Source organism: Malaclemys terrapin, chromosome 3, assembly GCF_027887155.1.
Source record: "Malaclemys terrapin pileata isolate rMalTer1 chromosome 3, rMalTer1.hap1, whole genome shotgun sequence".
NCBI lineage: Eukaryota > Metazoa > Chordata > Testudines > Emydidae > Malaclemys > Malaclemys terrapin.
In genome coordinates, this window is record NC_071507.1 from 37019404 (window position 1) to 37032830 (window position 13427).

Sequence of the window (13427 nt, forward strand, 5' to 3'; positions counted from 1 at the left end):
TTTAGACTTGCAGCAAATTGAGGAAGAGAACAGTGCAGCAGTTTGCACAGTTCACATTTCCACTGTTATCTCCAACTAGACTGGCTAGAAACAATTTTTGAAAACAAAATCTGAGATTCTGGAGCAGTGTTGTGACAGGGGTGTGTGATAGGATGTACAAACCCCACACTGGGCAACAAGGGGTTGTACAAACCCCACACTTGCAGCAAATACTCCATCTGCTGGAGGAATTAAAAAATAGGAATAAGCTCACTGGGGTAGCAGAGCTGGAAGAGAGCAGATTTGCAGCCCACAGCTCCAGCAGAGCAGAGGGAAGCCTAAGCACTCTGACACAGCTGTCCAAAGGGACCCACCCCAGAGAGAACCAGAGAAGGAAGTTTCCTGCGGACCTTGGTCACTCCCTCTTACTTATTTTGGTTTGGATTTTCCCACCAGGGGAAAATCTTGGACTAAGCTTATGGGGGTGGAGGGTGAAGGAGAAGGGAGGACAAGAGGAAGAGACCCAGGGAGGACAGCCTTAAGCAGCCTTGGTTGCCAGACTACTGGTAGCCAAAAGGGCCCTGGGTTGGAGCCCCGTTGACTGGGAAGGCTTGGGCTCCCCTCCCCACACCCCTTGGGCAGTCAGGGGTTGTGGCCATGACCACTAGGCCACACTTCCCAACTGGACCCCAAGTGAGATGCATTACAAGGGGTGAAATTCTCCAACTATGGACACACGGGATCCTGTTTATAAGTGAAAATCAACACCTTTAACATCTCCTTCATGTTAGCGCAGATCATAACAAGATACTACATGCTCTAAGCGGACTGACATTATAGCTAGCTTCAGTTTTGGATGGTTTTAAAATGTAATCCCATATAGAGCATATTGCAGTAAGTAACCTTGAAGACGACAAAGGCATTCATCACAGCAATGATAATAATACCTTGCACTTTTCTGTAAGGATCTCAAAGTATTTCATAAATATTAATAAGCCTAAGTCAAACAACTTCCCAGTGCTTATGGGTCCTTGTAGACAGCATATTTGATGGGCCTTAAATCTTCCATTTGGTGTGAGTGAAACTAGTGACACTTCATTCCTCTCTTTAGAAAATGCAAAGCAGGTTAGACACAGAAACATGCAGAATGCCCCAATTTCCCAAACACGGCAAATTGGCTGGGATGGGCACTGAGGAGCTCCTGGGAAGCCTGTCAGGGAAGGAAATCTGCTCAGCCACTCTGTGGGTATTACTCCAGTTTCAGGACCACAGTAAATTGCAGCAGCTGTCTGAGCTGTGGTATTTGCATAGCAAGAGATCTGCCAATATGCTCTCAAGTTTTTTGCTCTCAAGTTTTTGCTGTGAAGCAATAAGTCATTGCAGAGCTGAGTTCTGAGCATACAACGATTGTACAGCCTCTGCCCAGATTCTCCTGGAACAACACTGGCTCCACTATCGACAGTACCCTCCATCCCCACAGGGGAAGAGGAATGAGTTGTGAACACATATGTTATATTAAAATAAATTGTAAGGCCAAGTATATTAAATAAAATTGAGGTGAGTAGAACGTGGGATCCAGGTGTTTAAATCAGTGCACCACTTACAGTAACTAGCCTGGCATGCTCTATAATATAATACAAAACCTTTTTTTTTTTTTGCAGGTGGCTCCAATGTTTCTCCTGGAGTTGATGCATCATGTGTTTTCCCTCAGGGCATTCAATTCATTGAGACATCCTTTCCTGATGCAATGTCCAGGTTCACAACAGACTTCTTAATGCTATATGCTTTCCTACCCGCATTTGTCATTCTAGCAATTGTGAGTTTTAAAATAAGAGATATAATTATTGTCAGGCAATAAAAACGTTAGGAATTCTAAACTGGCTGTACAGTACTATATACCAAACTTGCAGTATTTGAGAACATTATTTGGGCAAAGTAGTATCCATCATTTTGTTGTCTTTCTAAATTATAGTAAGTGAGGAGTGAATTACATTCACACTATTCATATCTTTTTCCTTTCAGTTAACAGTTTTAACTCATGTTGGAAACAACATGTTAAATACTATGAACAAAACAGTAAACACTTAAAACTAAAAATTTTATATAATTTTTTTAATTCACAAAAATGTTTTAACATATTTGTAAGTGCACTTAATAAAGAGGTGCAGACACGGGAACAAATGTCATTTGCTTTGTTAGGGATTATTCTTGCAAGCTTGATGACCAAGGGGCACAGCAATATTTCCTCTAACAGCTGCACCTCACCTTCCCCCCCCCCAATAAATAATGTTAAAATATCAAAACATAATATAATAGACATGGTAACTCAGTTGTGTGACAGGACTTCACTTTGGTCTTCAAGTTATTAATGCAAAGGGTGGAACTAAGATACTACAAAATTTGCACAGTCGAGTGTGAAGTAAAGTGAATGTCTGTGAATCTGTATATAAATTTAAGCTCAGAAATTGTGAAATTGCTCAGCACCTGTGACCAAATATGTAACATATAATAAACTATAACATTCAGAGAAGGAAAAATTCATGTTAGATCATCCTGCCCAACCCCTTTCCAGTTCAGGATAGTTCACCAAGAAATTTTCTTATGTCTCCAGCCCAGTGGTTGTTCAATTGTCCATTTTTGTGGTAAGATGACATACCTCTCATGGGCCACCTCTTGTCTCAGTACCTCAATCCTCTATTGCTTGGTTCTCAAATATTTCATCCTGCTGATGGACAAAAGGCTGAGCTTTACTGGTTTATGTTAAGTTGGACTGTCTCCATCAATGACGTTTCCATCTTTTCAAATTGCACTAGAAGACTGATAATGAACATTAGGAATAATTTCCTACCACTAATCTAAATTTCCCTTTATTAATGCACACAAATATCCCACAATCTGTGTATGGAGAGGTGGGGACTTATATTTACTGATAGTTAACACCTTTATTAAATTAGAGCATTAAATTTGACAAACCATAACAAACTATCACTTCCAGGATGGGTAGCAGTATGGTTCCCATTGTCCAGAAATCATAACAGTACTCAATGTTATTGGTGAGCAGGAGCCATAACATAGTTCTATGCAGAATGGGTATAGTCTTTGGGAATGTTCTCCTATACAAGATTAACAGAACCTGGTTTTAACTACATTATATCAGGCAGCTTGTATGAAAGTCTCTCTCTTATAGTACTTATCAATTAATGGGTAACATAGCACCTAAAATATGTATCTGCAAACTGGGAAACATCTGACTTTATACACATTATATTTTGTGTACACAGGTACAGCTCTGGGCTTGCAATAATCTGTTTGTGCCCTTAAATGCATATTTTATGTAGGAACTTAAAAAAACCAACAAAACATATGGCCTTAAGAGTCCCATGCTTCATATTTAAACCCATCCATGGGAATAATCGTTTCCAAAAAATTTTTTCCAAAATTTTGAGTCTGATGATCCAGGTTTATTTTCTCACCAGAAAATATTTTCAGTTCACATGATAGTACATGAATTTAACTATTAATTTATAACAAGTTTTTTTTATAATTTAATAATAGATGCAATCATGCTATATTAACTGTTTATTTATTGTATGTTTGTTATTTTGTATTACATATTTTTCCAATTGTATAAAACACCAGTTTCAATTACTTTGTATAATACTCAAAAATGATGATTGATCTTAACATGTACAAAACATAAAATTAAAATCAGTGTGAGAGCTAAGCACTTATCTCAATCAAGATTCAAACTCCATTTCTTTCCAGGATTTAGAGGCATTTCTCTTATATTGTTCTAGTTCCTAAAACACAAACACATTTCAAAACACTTAGCATAGAACATCCCCAGTAAAATAATAATAAAATGCATCCATCTGTAACTTTCCAATCTACCTGCAGTTTAAGGTTTCTAGCTATGTTTCTAAATCATACATTATCACATTTTGAAAAAGTACAAGAAGAAATTTTGATCTTACTAAAATTAAAAATGTTTAGCTTTAGAGGCTGACTAAGTTGCTTCAGGAGAGAGAGCGAGATGTGATTTCCTCTCCTAGCTATTCACTTGCCAGGCCAGGGCAGGCCAAGCCCCAAGTTGGAAGCACTGTGGAGACATGGAAATTTGCCACTATCTATTGAATATACTTTAATTTTATTGCTTTGTTTGTATCATAGAGCCCTAGATTACAATGGCAAAAATAGTTTCTTATGCACGGTGTGCCAAATTCAGGACTTTGTCCATTCCAAGCAGTGAACTGTATACAGGGTACTGTCCATGAGAATCCTATGCGGGAAGGAAGCCATTTCACAGAGATTACTTTTACACATGACTGAAGTAATCCCTCCACAGCCCCAAAACACTTCATGTGGTGGGGGCGGGGGGAGGTTGCATATGTGTGTGGAAGACCAGCTGAGTCACAAAACAATGAATCCACTCCTTTACCCATGCTAATTCATCAGGATCCTTTACAAAGCTGAAGCTTCACAGGGGTGTGTGCATTCCCTCCAAATCAAGCCCTTGGCCCTCTTGTACGAGTTGTTCTGCTAGCGATAACTCTGTGGCCAGGGTGATGTAGCTAGATTTCCCTCTTCATTAGTATGCTCTATTTTGACCAGAAAGTAGTAGCCTGAAACATTTCTTAAAAGATCACAAAGGATTTATTTGACATGTATACAGGAAGATTCTTCCCTCTACATTAATTTATTTTTTAATCAGCTATTCTGAATAATCCCTTTATGGGAATGAGATGTATACACCTGAATGTAAAAATAAGCAAAAACTAAAGAGGTAGCATTTCAGGAAGAAGTAAATCCCAGTCAGTACTGGGAAATCTTTAGGAAAAAAGCTTTGAGGAACAGATTATTAAGAGCAGCAGTAAAAGTTGTTACTGTGAAGATATTAAAAAGGCAGGCACTTAGAGGCAATCACCACTACAGCATAAAGAACAATAGCCGGGTAGACAGATGGACCTACATGACCTTATTCCATCCAAAAATGTTACTATGAATTTTGATGCATATAAAAAGCTTTAGAAACATTAGCAAACAGCAGTTTTATCTTTTAGTTTCATGCAGTGATGCGTACCGTATGGCATCATAGTGCTTAAAGATTTATGAGCCGAGTTATTTAAAAGTCACTATGTCTTCTTTACATACACGACTCCAAGTTAGCTAAAGGTTTGTATTATTTTAATTACAGACATATAATTTTAGGTCTATGGTTATCTACTTTTGCAATTTCAAAGATCAGTTATCCACCTGCTACTGCATTAGAGTGGCATGTTTAGCTACACCACACAGAAAAAATTCATTATGCTGGAAATTCCCAAGTGCGTTCAATTAGTTTACATGAAATTTTGATATAGCACAGTTATAACTCACCAAACACTGAAGTAATAGTTTTTAGATAGCAAAAAGACCTTCCTGCTATGTTTTCAAGGAAATACACACTGTATCTGTGTTTTATGTTACAATTCTAATGTGAGGCTAGCTGCTTGGAATCTGAAGCAGGAAAGTCAGTGTAATGGCTCCCCTTTCTTGACTAGGATCTCTTCTGAAACTAAATGCCCAAGCCACCAGGAACCAAAAATCTACTGAGCCTTACCTCCCACGCAATCTTACTGCAATCAATGGGGTTGAAAGGGCTGCAAGTCAAAACAGATTTTTGTGCAAGCTCTCCTCATAGCTTAAGAATTCACGCAAAGGCAGTGGTATGGCAGTCTATTAAAGGCAGCCATCAAGTAAGATTCTCAGCTGATTTAAACTGGCATAACTCCATAAACTTTAAGAAAAAGATGCTGATTTGCAAGAGCTGAAGAGACAGCCCTTCTATTTAAGTGAATAAGGGAACTTATTTTATGTCTAGCAGGACTGTTAATAATCAGGACTCACTAGTTTAACATGTTTTAAGAAAAAAAACAAAATAAGGCAGAGAGAGACAGAGAGTGCACTGGATTTCAGGCATCCTTTCTAAAACCAAATAAAGGGATAGAACAACAGTGCTAGAAACCTTTGCAAATTCCAGAGCCAGTCTGCAGGAACCACAGTTTAGTAACTCTTGTAAATGTGACTGGGGATTGGGGAGTTCCAGTAGCTTGTGAGGATAGGTGGGAAATCAGAGAAAAAAAGGTGAACACAAACCAGTGATTAGTAGGAGTGTCATATGATTACTATCCTGATTTTAATGGTATGGACTAGATAAAACACTAGATGTTTCACAGGAGTTATTCAGGCAAATTGACATGAAAGCCACACTTGTTTGTGTTTAATAGAAATGATGGTCATGAGGCTCGTGGAGAATAATAGGAGACATAAGCTAAAATGATATAGGAATGGAGACGATTTCTTCTAAAAAGGGAATATGGAAATAAAATATGAAGTAAATACATGCCCCTTTTGAGGAAAATGTACAACCTCAGAGTCTTGAATCTTCTTTTAATATAGATTTTTAAAGCTATCTTTAGTGGTTAAATCAAATATTATTTCAGTACAACCTAACTAATCTGTACACCTGATAAAGTCACACAACCAAAAATCCTCTCTCCATACTTACCAAAGCCAGCATCTTTCATTATCAAGGGAGCCAGCATGCTGTCTGATGCAGATTCTTCAAACCCTTTGTTTTCCTGAAGGTTTGAGGCATGTTCCAATATCTTCAGGAAAATAGGTTTGTAGTAGTATTTTATAGTGTTTTGTCAGAAGGGGTGCTGCCATTTGCTTCAAAAACTTCAAAAGTTTTTGAAGATAGTGTCTGATTTTCAGGGAGGTGTTCTGTGTGTCTGATATTGGTTAAGTCACACAATCTCCATTTGCTTCAGTTAACCACTGCAGTTTTTTTTTTAAATCATATTCTTCTAAGAATCAATGGTTCAGATCTATTTATCATTTAGGTACTTTGGCCCTGATCCTTAAAAGGTATCTAGGTGCCGCCATCTCTCTTTAGGCACCGAAGTCTATAATTTAGGTGCCACTGCCATTTTCAAACCTACTGCTCAGCTGCTGCCTTAACCCTGTACCTTGGCTGAAAATTCTACTGGGCAGCAGGCTGCGTATGGGCTAAGGGTCAGTGTTAAGAGGAGCTGCACCTAAGTATCTTTAAGGAACTGGGCTTCCCTGGGTTCCAGTCTATTGATTTAGTCACCAGGCCAAGGCGAATAGTAAAGTGATGTTAACTGTAAAATATTATTTATACAGATATATCAAAATACAGCTTGCAAAAAATGAAAAACACGTGATGAAAGAATCCCAGAGTCAAGTGTTAAGTATTAAGGCCCTTGTAATAAGCAATTTCATGATAACCTAAGCACCTTTCCAAATAAATTAATGAGAGTCATCAAGATGCACATTTGGAAATCCCTTGAATACAAGCAAACATTACAATATAAACCTAAAAGCTATTGGCATTTTATGCTCAAATCACTAATTTCTAAGTGCAGCTAACACACATACACAAGTCTCCATTATGATGGCACAACACTAGTATTTAAACACTCACTACGTATTCAGGAATTACAGCAACAGAAAAGTCAGGGTACCCCATGACCTTCAAAGAGATCAATCCTATACCCCACACCTGGGGTGACCTTGAATAACTATACTGAGGTAAAAATTATAGTGCTTTTCTGTGCTAGGATTTTACAGAAATGGCTCCCTCAAGTTACCTATCGTGATGTAAAAAACCACAACATTTTTGCGGTGAAGAAAAAGTCTTAGAGCTTCAAGTGTTGTTAAGTAATGCATGCCTCTTCTATTGTGAAGAATTAAAAACCCATGGAATATTATAACAACCAAACTAATGCAACAGAACCTTGATAATTTGAACTAGTGACTAAGACCCATTGGAAATGTAAGTCAGTTTTGCAAACTAGCAAGTAAGTGAACAAATTTTAAAAGTACTCTGTTCCAATATTTTTGTCAACAGATATTTAGCTTTACCTAATTATAACTACAATTAACAGTAAACTTAATAAATGTAAAGAATATTTTGTAAAACTAATGAAATACCTCTGTGCAGAATCTGCTACTAAATCTTTGCTGAGTTGTGAGAAGATTCCACCAATGGCTCTGTGGATATGGGGAAAGCGGAGGATATGATATATCTTGACTTTAGCAAAGCTTTTGATACGATCTCCCACAATATTTTTGCCAGCAAGTTAAAGAAATATGGATTGGATGAATGGACTATAAGGTGGACAGAAAGCTGGCTAGATCATCAAGCTCAACGGGTAGTGATCAATGGCTCGATGTCTAGCTGGCAGCCGGTATCAAGCGGAGTGCCCCAGAGGTCGGTTCTGGGGCTGGTTTTGTTCAACATCTTCATTAATGATCTGGATGATGGGATGGATTGCACTCTCAGCAAGTTTGCAGATGACACTAAGCTGGGGGGAGAGGTAGATATGCAGGAGGGCAGGGCTAGGGTCCAGAGTGACCTAGGCAAATTGGAGGATTGGGCCAAAAGAACACTGATGATGTTCAATAAGGACAAGTACAGAATCCTGCACTTAGGACGGAAGAATCCCATGCACTGCTACAGGCTGGGGACCGACTGGCTAAGTGGCAGTTCTGCAGAAAAGGACCTAGGGGGTTATAGTAGACGAGAAGCTGGATGAGAGTCAACAGTGTGCCCTTGTTGCCAAGAAGGTTAATGGCATATTGGGCTGCATTAGTAGGAACATTGCCAGCAGATTGAGGGAAGTGATTATTCCCCTCTATTCAGTACTGGTGAGGTCACATCTGAAGTATCGTGTCCAGTTTTGTGCCCCCCACTACAGAAAGGATGTGGACAAATTGGAGAGAGTCCAGCAGAGGGCAACGAAAATGATTAGGGGGCTGGGGCACATGACTTATGAGGAGAGGCTGAGGAAACTGGGCTTATTTAGTCTGCAGAAGAAAAGAGTGAGGGGGGATTTGATAGCAGCCTTCAACTACCTGAAGGGGTGTTCCAAAGAGGATAGAGCTCAGCTGTTCTCAGTGGTGGCAGATGACAGAACAAGGAGCAATTGTCTCAAGTTGCAGAGGGGGAGGTCTACGTTGGATATTAGGAAAACCTATTTCACTAGCAGGTGAAGCACTGGAATGGGTTACTTAGGAGGTGGTGGAATCTCCATCCTTAGAGGTTTTTAAGGCCCGGCGTGACAGAGTCCTGGCTGGGATGATTTAGTTGGGGTTGGTCCTGCTTTGAGCAGGGGGTTGGACTAGATGAGTTCCTCAGATCTCTTCCAACCCTAATCTTCTATGATTTTTTGTGCAGATTAGTGATGTTCCAATCTATTTTACAAAATCAACATTAGAAAAGGAAGAATCTGATTATCTGATGAGAGTTTCAAACATATGGCTATCTGGTATAGTAACCTAGATTGGAGCATACTTGGCAAGTTTCTCTCCATCATATCTTTACACCAATGGACAGGCAGAAAAAACATTAGGAAAGATATCTAAATTATTGTTTGCCACACCACTTTTTACAGTTTGCATGCTAAATCCTGGGATCCTGTCAATGCAGTTAGCACAGAGGCAGCTGAAACAAAGTCTGACTCTCTACTTCTTTGTGCCTTCTCACCATTCCTTCCAGCTGCCTGATGCTACCATGGAAAAAGATATCATTTTTGCCAAAAGGGTTCTAGTAGTTTAAATTTAATCTTTGTAAATAGAGCTGTTACTTACACTATAGTAACTGGATCTTTAAGATGTGTTGTCCACACGTATTCCACTTTTAGTGCATATGTGCCCCAAGCACATGAGACTGGAAACTTTCTAAAAAGCGGTGTTTGTTGGGGCTGCACCCTCTAGCACCCCATAGTCATGGGCTTAAAGGGGCAGGTCAGCCACAGCCGTTCTCTAGTTCCTATACCAAGGGTGGGCAAACTACGGCCCTTTTAATCAGGCCCTTGAGCTACCGTCGGGGAGCGGGGTCAGGGGCTTGCCCTGCTCTGCGTGTGCTGTGGCTCCGTGTGGCTCCCAGAAGCAGCAGCATGTCCCGCCTCCTATATGTAGGGGCAGCCAGGGGGGTTTGCATGCTGTCCCCACCCCAAGGGCCGGCTCTGCAGCTCCCATTGGTCGGGAACCGTGGCCAATGGGAGCTGCAGGGGCAGCACCTGTAGATGGGGTAGCGCGCCAAGCTGCCTGGCCAGCACTGCGCCTCCACATATGATCTGGAGGGGGGAAATGCTGCTGCTTCCGGGGCTGCGGGGGCAGCGCCTGCGGATGGGGCAGCGTGCTGAGCCACCTGGCTGCACTGCCGCACTTCCACGTAGGAGCTGGAGGGGGGACATGCCACTGCTTCTGGGAACTGCTTGAGGTAAGTGCCTCTCGTAGCCTGGACTCCTGCCACACACACACCCGTGCCCCAACCCCCTGCCCTGACCTTGAGCCCCCTCCCGCCCTCCAAACCCTTTGGGTCCCAACCCAGAGTACCCCATCCCGCACCTCAACCCCCAATTTTGTGAGCATTCATGGCCCACCATACAATTTCCATACCCAGATGTGGCTTTCAGGCCAAAAAGTTTACCCATCCCTGTCCTACTCTTAAAGAATACAATTTGACAATGACTCAATAGCAGCGGGAAGGGTTGGGGAATACATGTGGACAAAACATCTCAAAGAACCATAGTTTATGTAGGGTAAGTAACTGTTAGTTCTTACAATAATTGTTCATATGTATTCCACGTCTGGTGACTCACAAGCACTAACTAATGTCCTGGAGGTAAGTCTACCAGAATAATTACTTCAGGACAATTCGACCAAAGCAGGCATTTGACCTGGAGCTCCTTATCAAGGAGTAATGCTGCGTGAAGGTGTGAACTGAACTCCAGATAGCAACTTTATAAATCTGTGAAATTGAGATCCCTTGCAGTGAGGCACCAGAAGCTGCCTAGCTTCTGGTGAAATTTGTTCTAACCTGCCCAGGCAGGTCTAAAAGGCCCACCTAGTAGTGTCTCAACATGTTCCAAAACCCATTTTGACAATCTTTGAGTGGAGATAGATTGCTCCTTCATTCTGTCAGCAAAGGACAGGAACAGTCTAGAACAGAGATTCCCAAACTTATTTGGCCTACTGCCCCCTTTTCAGAAAAAAAATTACTCAGCACCCCCCTGGAAATCTACCTTCTTTAAGTGAACAAACAGAAAGATACAGTGACAAATTTGCGTTCTTTTATGTATTTATATTTCTACCTATGTCCTACAATATAGTAAGGAAAGATGTGTTATTAGAATATCGCCCACGACTTCAGGCATACAGTGGTTTTTGTGTAAGATGGCAAAAGACAACCAAACTAAAATACTAATGAAACTAATAAACTGGGTTTTGTTCTTTGCTCAGCATTAGATATATGTATTTGATATTAAATTGTCAAATATCAAACTAAATTTATCAAGAAATAATTAATTTAAAATATAATCAATATGCAATTAAAATTCAGTTAATAGTTTTAATTTAGTTTGCCCTTATTTAAATAATTGTTCCTTATTAACACACACCTTATTTACCGATTAACACAGATGATTCAATAGATATAAACAAGTGTTAATAGTTAACAGTTTTTTTACAATTTCATTCCCCTGTTTTCGTTAATATTGTAATAAAAAATATAACAAATATATTGACAGCACACTTCAAATAGTACTGTACCGACACAAGCCTGCTACGATTTTATTATTAGTAAGCACTAGAGACACAGAAACGTACGGTAGATATGTAAGAAAATGTATAAAAATACTCACGTGTAAATTGCTGTTTTACTGAAACAACAATAATGCAATTTGCTTTGTATGTGATCTGTAATCCGTAAAGATCGAAGGTATCGAATATGAATAAAAAATTTTAAATACTTATTGCACTACTGTTAACTGCTTTTTACACAATTCAGAAACAATCTAAATTAGATTTCATACATGTCGCCTATTTATAGTATCGTATTGTAAACAAATCATTACATGCACATATTCCTGCCAATGCATGCTGGACTTCCCGACAATGCGCGACACGCTCGCCTGCCAACACTTGCTTGTTAAGAGCTGTTGGCGGACTTGACACCTGATCGGTTATAATTTGTGAATTTATTTGGAAAATAAAGTAATCACTACAACTTTAACTCTATGTTACACATCAGATGAAACATGTACGAACGGTTTTTCAAAATTTTCTTATATTCTCTTCATTCTTTATGCTTCCACCGCCTCCTTATTTTTATTCAACGCCCCCGAATTGCACCCGAGGCTACTACTGCCCCCCTGAATCGTTCCAGCGCCCCCCAGGGGGTGGTATCGCCCACTTTAGGAACTTCTGGTCTAGAAGAATTCCCAAACTGCTTCTTTCTATCCAGGTAATATGAGAGACACCTAACAATGTCCAAGGTCTGAAATTTGGTTTCTCCCCCAATAGTCTGACGCTTGGGAAAGAAGACATGTAGGTGAATCATGTCATTAAGATGAAAGTCAGAAACCACTTTAGGTAAGTGTAGTCTCAGCCACTTTGTCCTTGTGGAATACTATGTATGGAGGCACCATAAGGGCTTGAATCTCTCCTATTCTGGTTGAGGTAATGGCCACTTATAAAGACTGTCTTCACAGACAGACTGTACAAAGAATAGGACACCGGGGGTGTGAAGGAAGGATCCATCAAACTTGTTAAAACAATGTTGAGGTACCAGGAGCATGGGGGGTCAGGAAGTCTTGATCAAGCCGATTGAGAAACGTAGCCATGGTTGGATGGGAGAAGACGATATGGCCTTCCACAAACAGGTGATAAGTGGAGACAGCCAATAGTGTACTCTACTGAAGTGATCTGAATGCTCTAAAGTGAGCAGATAGTCAAGGATGGCTGCAAATGGAGCTCCTAAAGGGGTTTGCTGCTTCTCTATAACCCAGGGAATCTCTTCCATTTAGCAACACGGGAGCTGAATCTGTGATGCTTCTTGTTCAGGTCAGATGTGAACAAGTCTATTCTCAGGTCCCCCTACTGTCACGGACCAGGGTGTAGGAGGCTCACGTCTAGTGGTCGGAACAAGGCAGGCAGAGGAGCAATCACAGCTATGGGCATAAGCATGGAGCAGCCACTGGCCAATTGCCACTGCTGGGCTTAAGAGCAGTTGTGGCAATGCCCCCTAACCAATCAGGTGATCTGGCCAAGTAGGGTTTCAGCTGCAATTAGGTAGCTGATCCCGGGCCCAGATGCAGCCTGTCATTCCTGACACTCTCTCTCCCCCCCACCAAGGGTGCCTCCTAGTGGGCCTAGGGCCTGGTTTCTCAGGATGAGCCCAATGGAAGTCCTGTAGCAGTTCCAGGGTGTGAATGTTTTCAACCAGTTCCCAAGATTGGTCGTTTACACTGCAGCTCTCCCAGTCCACCAGGTACAGGAATTTTCCCCTAACTCACCTGGAGTCAAAGCATTGTTGATCTAAATATTCTTCTTGCCCCCAAATGGTTATGGGCGCAGGTGATGGGCTGGAACATATT

At 40.7% G+C, this 13427-nt stretch overlaps 2 protein-coding genes across 2 annotated transcripts in view; one reads left to right on the forward strand and one right to left on the reverse strand.

Annotated features, from left to right (window-relative positions):
* Positions 1 to 1898, forward strand: part of ABCG5 (ATP binding cassette subfamily G member 5) — a 28700-nt gene extending 26802 nt beyond the window's left edge. The window contains exon 13 of the mRNA XM_054023268.1: positions 1641 to 1898. Coding sequence (XP_053879243.1) covers positions 1641 to 1837 — 197 coding nt within the window. The 3' untranslated portion in view covers positions 1838 to 1898. The remainder of the gene's footprint in view (positions 1 to 1640) is intronic.
* Positions 1899 to 2139: 241 nt separating this feature from the next.
* The window catches only part of DYNC2LI1 (dynein cytoplasmic 2 light intermediate chain 1), a 57927-nt gene continuing 46639 nt past the window's right edge, over positions 2140 to 13427 (reverse strand). Inside the window, exon 13 of the mRNA XM_054023267.1 lies at positions 2140 to 3779. Coding sequence (XP_053879242.1) covers positions 3717 to 3779 — 63 coding nt within the window. The 3' untranslated portion in view covers positions 2140 to 3716. The remainder of the gene's footprint in view (positions 3780 to 13427) is intronic.